Raw genomic sequence first — 9,756 nt, forward strand, 5'->3', positions numbered from 1 at the left:
AAAAGCTGGGTTTAAAAGAGCCTTCCTGCAAGCATTAGTCATGGGATATGGAAAATAATGCAAAGAATTACAAAAAAGAAAAGCCCACATAATATGCTTTTGAAGAATTTATATATTTAAATGAAACATAATATGAGAATTACACTCTAGGACATAAAAATCACAAACCAAAATAAAACTCACCAGTAAACAAAAGGAGCTAGAGACGTGAGCACGTCTGCAGGGCTATGATCTTATTGGCATACAGAGATGTGGTGGGATGACTCCTATGACTGCAGTGTTGGAAAAGAAGGATACAGACTCCTCAGGAAGGACAGGCAGGAGACACGAGGAGGAGAGTGTCACCCTCTATGTCAAGGACCAGGTGGAGTGCATTGAGCTCTGCGTGGTGATGGATGAGGAGCAGATCAAGAGCTTGTGGGCTAGGATTAAAGGGAGTCTGCTACAGTGGGGGTCTGCTACAGGCCATCCATTCAGAAAGGTCAAGCAGATAAGGCCCTCTATAGACAAGTAGGAGCAGCCTCACGTTCACAAGCCCTGGAAACCCATGGGACCTTCAACCATCCCAATATCTGTTGGAGGGACAACACAGCATGGCACAAGCAATCCAGGAGATTCCTGGAATGTGTTGATGATAACTTCTTTCTTGAAGTGATAGAGGAGCCAATGAGGTGAAATGCCATGCTGGACCTTGTTCTCACCAACAAGGAGGGGCTGGTGGGGAATGTGAATGTCAAGGGCAGCCTTGGCTATAGTGACCGTGAAATGGAGGAGGACAGCAAGATCCACAGGACAGCGAGAAGGGTGCACAGTAAGCTTACTACCCTGGACTTCTGGAGAGAAGATTTTTGCCTCTTCAGGGATCTGATTGGTAGAGTACCAAGGGCTAAAACCCTGGAGGGAAGAGGGGCCCAAGAAAGATGGTTAATATTCAAAGCTCATCTCCTCCAAGCTCAGGAGTGATGCATCCCAACAAAAAAGTCAGCCAAAAATGCCAGGAGGCCTGCAGGGATGAACAAGGAACTCCTGGGCAAACTCAAACACAAAAAGGAAGCGGACAGAGGGTGGAAGCAAGGACAGGTAGCCTGAGAGGAATACAGAGAAATTATCTGAGTAGCCAGGGATCAGGTTAGGAAAGTTAAAGCCCAGAGAGAATGAAATCTGGCCAGGGATGTCAAGGATAAAAATAAAAGCTTCTACAGGTACATCAGCGATAAGAGAAAAACGAAGGAAAATGTGGGCCTTCTCTGGAAGGAAATGGGAGACATGCTCACCCAGGATATAGGTGGCCAATGACTTTTTTGCCTTGGTCTTCACTGGCAAGTATATCTGAGTAGCCAGGGATCAGGTTAGGAAAGTTAAAGCCCAGAGAGAATGAAATCTGGCCAGGGATGTCAAGGATAAAAATAAAAGCTTCTACAGGTACATCAGCGATAAGAGAAAAACGAAGGAAAATGTGGGCCTTCTCTGGAAGGAAATGGGAGACATGCTCACCCAGGATATAGGTGGCCAATGACTTTTTTGCCTTGGTCTTCACTGGCAAGTATTCTAGCCACACTGCCCAAGTCACAGAAGGTAAAGATAGGGACTAGGAGAATGAAGAACCACCCACTGTAGAAGATCAGGTTCAAAACCATCTAAGGAACCTGAAGGTACAAAAGTACATGGGACCTGATGAGAGAACTGGCGGATGAAGTTGCTAAGATATTATCCATCGTGTGAGAAGATGTGGCAGTCTGGTGAAGCTCTAGGTTAGGAAGGTGTTAGGGCATCTTATGAATGACTTTTTGATTCTTCATTTCACATCTCTTTCTAGCCAACACTAGGCACTTGATCTTTGAAGACATCCTAGAGCTTACTACAAGATCTGCTGAAGTCTATCTGTGTTACATCATCTCCTCTTTATACCATTGCATACACCTCCTCTTTGTGCTTTGGGTTGGGAAGAGTCAACAGTTAGGGCTTGGCCAGTGGCAGGACTTTTAGATGTTCTTCAGATGTATATCCCATTCTGGTGCACCATGAGATTCAGGTGGGTGCCACATACTGTGAACAACATGATCTAGTAAGTGAAACTAATGAGAGAAGAAGAGAGAGAGGAGAGAGATAACTAATGAGAGAAGAACTTATGAGATCACGTGCCCACAGGACCACAGGACAGCTCCCACTGGACAGTACAGCAGCACTTGCAGATGGAAGATTTGGTTTCCAGCAGAGTTTGAGTTGCCAGGTCTTCTGGGCTTAGGCCAAAAAAAAATATAATTCTGTGGAGAGCAGGCTCTTGATGACAGGGGAAATGCCCAGCTCAGTGGATATTATTGACATGACTTCCCTGGTGTGCCAATCTGGTTACAAATAAAGGGTTTTGTTCGGTGTCCCTCACTCTTTCTGTTCCTTTCAGCACTCTGGGCTCACACAATCTCATGTGCTCAGCCTGCAATAGCTTTTCCTTGCTGACCTATAAGCCAGACCCCCTCTTTGCCTTGTGCTGGTCCATACCAGCTCTTAGTGGCACATGGGCCTCACCCTCTCACTTACAGCTGATGCTGTCTGAAGGACAGAGCATTTCTTCCCTGTCAGGCTTTCTGGTAACTTGTGGCTGAAGTTAAAGGCTTTCATCTGTATTTAGCCACAGATGGGCCTTTTCAATGCCAGGAAAGACTGCAGCTATGTTATTAGGAGAGTGGCATTTTTGCCAGGAGTAAACACTGACAGTAAAGAAAGTTGGGTTCTGATGTGAGTGGTAGTTGAAACAAAACCAACAATGATCTGACCTCTGATTTTCATCTCTGTGCTGGCTGGTGGCCAAGGTGCCAACCGCTTCTATGACAACATTGAGGACATGATTGGTTTCCGGCCGTGGCCCTTGATCAAGATATGCTGGCTGGTGTTCACCCCAGGTCTGTGCTTGGTAAGTGCAATTATGAGACCATGGCATACCATTCTGGATCCCTGGGTTCTCAGTAGAAAAGATTGATTTGTCTTCATGGTGCTGCTGTAGTTTTTTCAAACTGCTGTGGAGAAGCAGAAGCTTGTCCATAGCTAAGGAGGCAATTTATCTCCTATGTAAAGCCTTATCTTTTGCCTGCAAAATTAATTGAGCCTGAAAAGCCACTTGTTTACTGTCAAGGCAGAGGGAAATGTATGCTCAAAGTCTGGAGAGGTTTGGTCAAATTACTTTCGAATAGAAGACCAGTGAAAATTACCTTGTTCTGAAATACTTGCATCAGCCTGTTCCTGTGGCCTGATGTGATTGAGAAATGTCTTTCCATGGCCATTTGCTCTATATGTTATTAAATCTCTTTTAAAACTTCTGCGACAACTGTGTTTAAAGAAAATGTACCCTAAGTCAGGTGAGTTCTTGCCTGTTTTGAATTTACGTCCAGTCTTGCTCCACTGATTTTACATGATTTCTGAGCCAAATTCTGCTCCTGCTTCCATTGTTGAGAGTTGTTTTCTCTGACCTCAGTGGGAACACAGATGGGATCTATAGCTACAGCTTGCAAAACATTTCTAGTCCTTTGTCCTTGGCCTCCAGCAGGAGCTGAATATCAGGGAAATTTTAAAAGCAAGCCTGATCCAGCCCAAATCATCCGAGAGCTCTGTGGCTAGAGAGTCCCAAGAGTGGTAAATCTGTGCCAACGTGGTACTTCTGGAGGGCTTCTGCCAGGGACCACAACAATTCCTGACTTTTATATGAATGTCTCAATGTTGCTGGACCCTCAAAACTGCTGTCAACTTTGCTGAGGTTGAACCCTTAAGAAGCCTGAAGGCTTTGCACTGCAGAGAAACCTGGCCCTGGCTCTGAGATAACTCCTTGTGTGGTCAGCGTACACCAAGCTCTGCCTCACCCCAGCTAGCTCATGTAAGGCATCACATTCATTGCCACCCAGCTGGTGCTTGCAGGGGGGCCAGGCTTCCCAGCTTTGCTGCTCCCTTTGGGCTGACTATGTCCATGTTTTCTGCTCCTCAGGCTGTCTTCCTGTTTTCCCTGATCAAGTACACACCTTTGAAATACAACAACACCTACGTGTACCCGTCCTGGGGCTACGTGGTGGGCTGGCTGATGGCACTCTCCTCCATGGTCTGCATTCCTCTCTACGCCATCTTCATCCTCCTGAAAACCAAAGGACCCCTGAAGCAGGTACTGGGATTGTGGTCACTGGGCGAGTTGCTTCTCCTTCCCCGAGATGGCCTATGGGAAGGGCTACAGGGAAGATGTATGTGGCACATTTCTTCTCTGAAAAGGCAAAGTGGGTGAGAGTGGCTCTTGCTCAGAATGCCCCATAGCTCTTGCTAGCAATTTGGAGGGCTTGGAGAGTCTCAGCACAGCTTCCAGGGTGATCATCCAATGTCCAGAGTCTCCCATGAGACTTTGCACCACCGTGCTCAATGCAGTATGTGGATGTATGCAAAGCATCTCTAACACTGGCTGCACTGCATGGCAGAGGACACCCTGAGTGTGGGCTATCTGAGATGACAGACTGATTGGTTTGGTTATGGGTCAGGTGGTCATGCTGGCCATGTAGTTAAAGATGGCATGCCACCACCTTTGTCTCCTCTTTCATTGCTGACTAGTGCCAGTGCAAACCAGGTGCAAAACCAGAATCTGTTTTGTCTTTACTTATTGTCCCTTGGCCTTGCTCCCTTCTTAGTCCTGGGACTGTGTTATTTTATTTGAAGAAATGGCATGTGGCTATTAAAGAGGACATGCTCACAGAGTTGTAAAGGTCTACCCTGTGCCATGCCCAAGCCTGTCCTCTTTCACTGTAGACACCTTGTCCTAGGAAGACACATGTCTAGGAAGATGATGACATAGACATGATACCCCACCTGACCCATGAAGAAAGACCTGAGTGATGTACAGTGAATATAAAGTTCTGCACAATTTCTCTTCTGGTCCTTCCCCATCCTCACTGACTGTAGGTTCATCTGCAGCCGGTCGAGGGGTGGGGAGCAGGTGAACAGGGGATGGGAGCATCTCTGTGACAGTGGTGTAGGTGTGACTGTCATATTGTGGGGTCACAGGGAAGAGGAACCTGCACAGCAAACACAGTCAGGGCTGGGCTGGGTGCAGGATGTCCTTGTTGGCTCTGTTGCCTCAGGGAAGGTGAATGTGTGCCCACAGGGGCTCTTATTTGCTGGCTGGGAGATATGACTTAATAAGGAGTGACAGCAATTGTGTCAGAGCTGGCTAATGCCCATTTCAGGCTCAGGAGAAGATACAGTGCAATGTTCAGGCAGGAATGGTAGCGATGAAAGTCTTCAGTGACACAGTGCGAGGGGCATAAGATGTGCGGGCAGGGGGGCAGAGGAGAAGCACGATGCTGTGAAACAGCTCCTGCCTTTAGCCCTTGGGCCTCCTGGTTGCCATTGGTAGCCACGAAGATATGACAAGATTGAGAGGGAGCTGGCAGCTGTGCACCTCCCAGTTTGAGGAACTCCAGGTGAATCTTGTGCCCAGGTGTGGTGATATGGTTTGCTCCAAGTTCAGACCTTGAGTCCTGCCTCTTACAGCCCTCTTCTGTGCTCTGGGCCATTTAGCAGTAATGCATCTGTCCTTTCCCATGGCCAATTTGAAGAGTTTGTCTGGGTGGCTCACAACCTGTGTGACTCCCCACAGCTCAGAGGTTCCATATGCCTAAATGAGGACCTGGAGCTACGGGTGAAGTAATTACCCGAATGTCCTGCCTGCTAAACAAGCAACAGTTCTCACCTGTTGCAAAGTGCATTGAGCCTTTGCACTGAAACGTTGCTGTGAGTAGCGTTAATGTTTATTTTATAGCACATCCAAAGAACTGATTTGGCCAATTTCAGATTGAGGGATTTTATATTTGCCCTGGTTTAGGTGATATTATTAGTGATAATTTCCAGGGACTTCTCAGTTACATTAATATGAAGAAACTTCCAAGGATGTGGTTTTGGCATGTAGGAAGGAATCAGCTGCTAAGCCTGCCTGATTCAAGGGAGAATCAAAGCCAACCACATGATACCTCCTGGAATAGTAGCTTCTGTTTTGAAAACAGGTTTTCTCAAAATATACCTGTTGCCTTTTTCCAGTCACACCTCAGAAATGCAGTGAATAATTTCTTGACGCAGATGCTTCCAGGAGCAGTGCCTTTCAACTGAATATTGCAAACCATTCACTGAAAGCAAGTTTGTAATTGGTAATTATGATCAGTCACTGCGACAAACTGATTCCCCTTGTTACACTTGACTGACCAAGAAACACAAATGTTGTTTCCTAATGTGCCTGATTAAGACAGCTCCAGCTCAGAAGACCAAAAACTCACAATGAACTGCTCACAGAGCAGCTGCAGGCCAAGGCCTATTTCAGAAATCATTGGGCAAACACTTTTGAATAAATGAGCAAAATCCAGGATTCTGGCAGGCACGCTTCACAAGGAGTGGCAGCCCTGAAATTAATCCAACGAGTCACGGATGAATGGCCTGCTCTGCTTGTGATGCTCTCTGCAAGGCAGGAGTGTGCACTGGTGTGAACAGTGTGTCATGGAAAAAGTTAGGAACTGTGAAAGTCCGTATTCAGCAGGGAAGTGATACACATGGAGCCGGGCAGGTGGTTGTAGGAGTCTGTGTGGTGCTTGGCTTTAGGAGGAGCTGAGGTGCTCAGGAAAGGTGTGTGATACCAGAGGGGCTTCTAAAATGGGAGGAGAAAGACTGGAAATTCACAGCAGGTTTCTGTGGGATGGCAACTTTTTCCCGGGGAGCTCCAAGTTCTTTGCATATTTTTTTTAAGGATAAATTGCCCCGAAGCTGAGGCAACACCAGCGTCCGTGTGTGTGGAACAGCCTGCAGCCATGGCTGCATTGCAGAGGGCAGGGGGAGCTGAGGGCAGGCATCTACCCCACAACCCCTGGTGGTGCCTGCACCATCACAGTCCCTCTGGCTGTGAGAGGGAGCTGGGATGGCTTGGGAGCAGGAACGAGTCTGTGGAAGGGCTGCTTTACCAGGGAAGTGTCATTGGTGCAGGTATCACCTGCCACCCTGTTTCAGACCATTGCAGGAGATGCCCAGCACTTTCTGATGGCCAGACCATTTGGAAGGCTCTGCAGCTTCCACCAAAGTCAGTGGGAAGCACAGCATGGAATAGGGAAAAAAACAACCACAAAGGGCCTTATGGTGTTTTTTTCATGGCCATAGAAAATTTCTGTGGGGCTAATTGCTAACATCCTTCCTCCCAGAAAGATGTCAGTGAGGAGCCCTGTATGTTGGGTTAGAATCATAGAATCATAGAATCATCTGGGTCGGAAGGGACCTTTAAGGTCATCTAGTTCGACCTCCCCGCAGTCAGCAGGGACACCCCCAACTAGACCAGGTTGCCCAGGGCCTCGCTTGAGCCCCACCTTGAATATCTCCAGGGATGGGGCCTCAACCACCTCCCTGGGCAACCTGTTCCAGTGCTCCACCACCCTCACAGTGAAGAACCCTCTCCTGATCTCCAATCTAAATCTGTTCCCCTCCAGCTTGAAGCCATTTCCCCTCGTCCTGTCACTGCGGCCTTTCTAAACAGGTTCTCCCCAGCCTTCCTGTAGGCTCCCTTCAGGTACTGGAAGGCTGCTATTAGGTCTCCCTGGAGCCCCCTCTTCTCCAGGCTGAACAACCCCAGCTCCCTCAGCCTGTCAACTCAGGTTGTGAGTCCAGGGCCTGGGTTTGAGCCCAGGGGTGGAATAATCATCATCGAGAGCAGTTAAAGTGAGCCTGCTCTCCTCCCTCTCCCTTTCACAGCCATGCCACAGGAGAGGAGCGGGGAGCGGGGAACTCTAGCTCTCTAGATGCCTTTGCCCCCAGCGATGGTTGTGGATCACTATTGGGTGTCAGTTTGTTTATCAGCTTAATTAACAGAGACTTCCTCTCCGCAGCGGCTGACACAGCTGATTTCCCCAGCGGAGGACCTGCCTCAGCCGAAGAAGCACATGGTGGGTCTGTCCGAACTGAAGCGCCAGGGATGGTCCCCACCCATCCAGGAGGTTCTCAGCATCACAGAGAGAGAAACCCACTTCTAAGACACTGGGGAAGTCTCCTTCATGCCCCGGACTGATTCACCCTCTCCTTCCCAAAGTGGTTTCTTTTCTCTCCTGGGCTCTTCTCTCCTTCACGCCTGAGACAGAAGCATCTGGGACACCCGCTCCTTCCAGCCACCTGGTTGCATCCACAAGGGACAGCCTTTCTTTTGACTCCCTGGGGACAATTCTCCCTGTCAGCAGCTGGGGAGAGAGCAACACACTTTTGTCAGAAGTACTGATATTGGTGGGGAAGAGAAAAACAACGTATTAACAAAAAAAGAAAAAAGGGGGTCATGTTTGGAGGAGGAGGAAAGGAAACCACAGTGGTGAGAGAGAGCAGAGAATAAAGGTGTCAGGTTGTGAGTCCAGGGCCTGGGTTTGAGCCCAGGGGTGGAATAATCATCATCGAGAGCAGTTAAAGTGAGCCTGCTCTCCTCCCTCTCCCTTTCACAGCCATGCCACAGGAGAGGAGCGGGGAGCGGGGAACTCTAGCTCTCTAGATGCCTTTGCCCCCAGCGATGGTTGTGGATCACTATTGGGTGTCAGTTTGTTTATCAGCTTAATTAACAGAGACTTCCTCTCCGCAGCGGCTGACACAGCTGATTTCCCCAGCGGAGGACCTGCCTCAGCCGAAGAAGCACATGGTGGGTCTGTCCGAACTGAAGCGCCAGGGATGGTCCCCACCCATCCAGGAGGTTCTCAGCATCACAGAGAGAGAAACCCACTTCTAAGACACTGGGGAAGTCTCCTTCATGCCCCGGACTGATTCACCCTCTCCTTCCCAAAGTGGTTTCTTTTCTCTCCTGGGCTCTTCTCTCCTTCACGCCTGAGACAGAAGCATCTGGGACACCCGCTCCTTCCAGCCACCTGGTTGCATCCACAAGGGACAGCCTTTCTTTTGACTCCCTGGGGACAATTCTCCCTGTCAGCAGCTGGGGAGAGAGCAACACACTTTTGTCAGAAGTACTGATATTGGTGGGGAAGAGAAAAACAACGTATTAACAAAAAAAGAAAAAAGGGGGTCATGTTTGGAGGAGGAGGAAAGGAAACCACAGTGGTGAGAGAGAGCAGAGAATAAAGGTGTGCAGGAGCAAAGTTAGGGATGCAAAGGCACAAAACGATGGGGCGTTAGCACAGGGAATAAGTAAGTTGGTTCAGAAGTACATAAGAAGCTGGAGGATGACAAAGGAAAGTGCATTGCCAGGTCACCTACGTATGAGGGAGAGGGAGCCAGGAACATATCACAGGCAGTGATAAAAGGAGGCTGCAGTGTTAGTAGTTACAGCTTCAGTTGTCACTAAAAGGAAAGAGAGTGACAGGGTGCTCGATGCAATCATAGTTATTGATGATGGCTCTCAAGGCAGTCTCAGGCTGGAAAGAGGGTGAGGAATAACTGTGTAGGGCCTTGCTCCTGGTCAAAACCACACAGCTCAGTGAAAACGCATCCCAGAGCGAAAGAGCTGAATTTTTGACAATTCTTTCACGAAATTCATGGAGTGCAGGAAAAGTCCCAGAGCAGAAGAAAAGAGAGCCGCAGCACAGCAGGGAGAAACGAGACCCTGGGGACTGCACGCCCACAAATTTAACTGCACTGCTGGGGCATTTTGTAGAGGAATTAATGAAGGAGTTGATGGGCCTGATTCCATGCTGCGGAGTAGCTTTGGGGCGAGGGCGGGAGAAGGATTGCGCTCCCTCTGCTTTGCTGCAGATGACTGCTCAGGGGACAAGGCAG

General features: G+C 48.6%; 1 protein-coding gene across 1 annotated transcript in view; it reads left to right on the forward strand.

Annotated features, from left to right (window-relative positions):
* Nucleotides 1-8,348, forward strand: part of LOC106885313 (sodium- and chloride-dependent betaine transporter-like) — a 40,999-nt gene extending 32,651 nt beyond the window's left edge. The window contains exons 13-15 of the mRNA XM_014937407.1: nucleotides 2,811-2,911; nucleotides 3,974-4,144; nucleotides 7,881-8,348. Of these exons, the coding sequence (XP_014792893.1) occupies nucleotides 2,811-2,911; nucleotides 3,974-4,144; nucleotides 7,881-8,024 (416 nt within the window). The 3' untranslated portion in view covers nucleotides 8,025-8,348. The remainder of the gene's footprint in view (nucleotides 1-2,810; nucleotides 2,912-3,973; nucleotides 4,145-7,880) is intronic.
* Nucleotides 8,349-9,756: the final 1,408 nt, after the last annotated feature.

The sequence above is a fragment of the Calidris pugnax genome, unplaced genomic scaffold, assembly GCF_001431845.1.
Source record: "Calidris pugnax isolate Ruff unplaced genomic scaffold, ASM143184v1 scaffold1, whole genome shotgun sequence".
In the NCBI taxonomy this organism is placed as follows: Eukaryota; Metazoa; Chordata; class Aves; order Charadriiformes; family Scolopacidae; genus Calidris; species Calidris pugnax.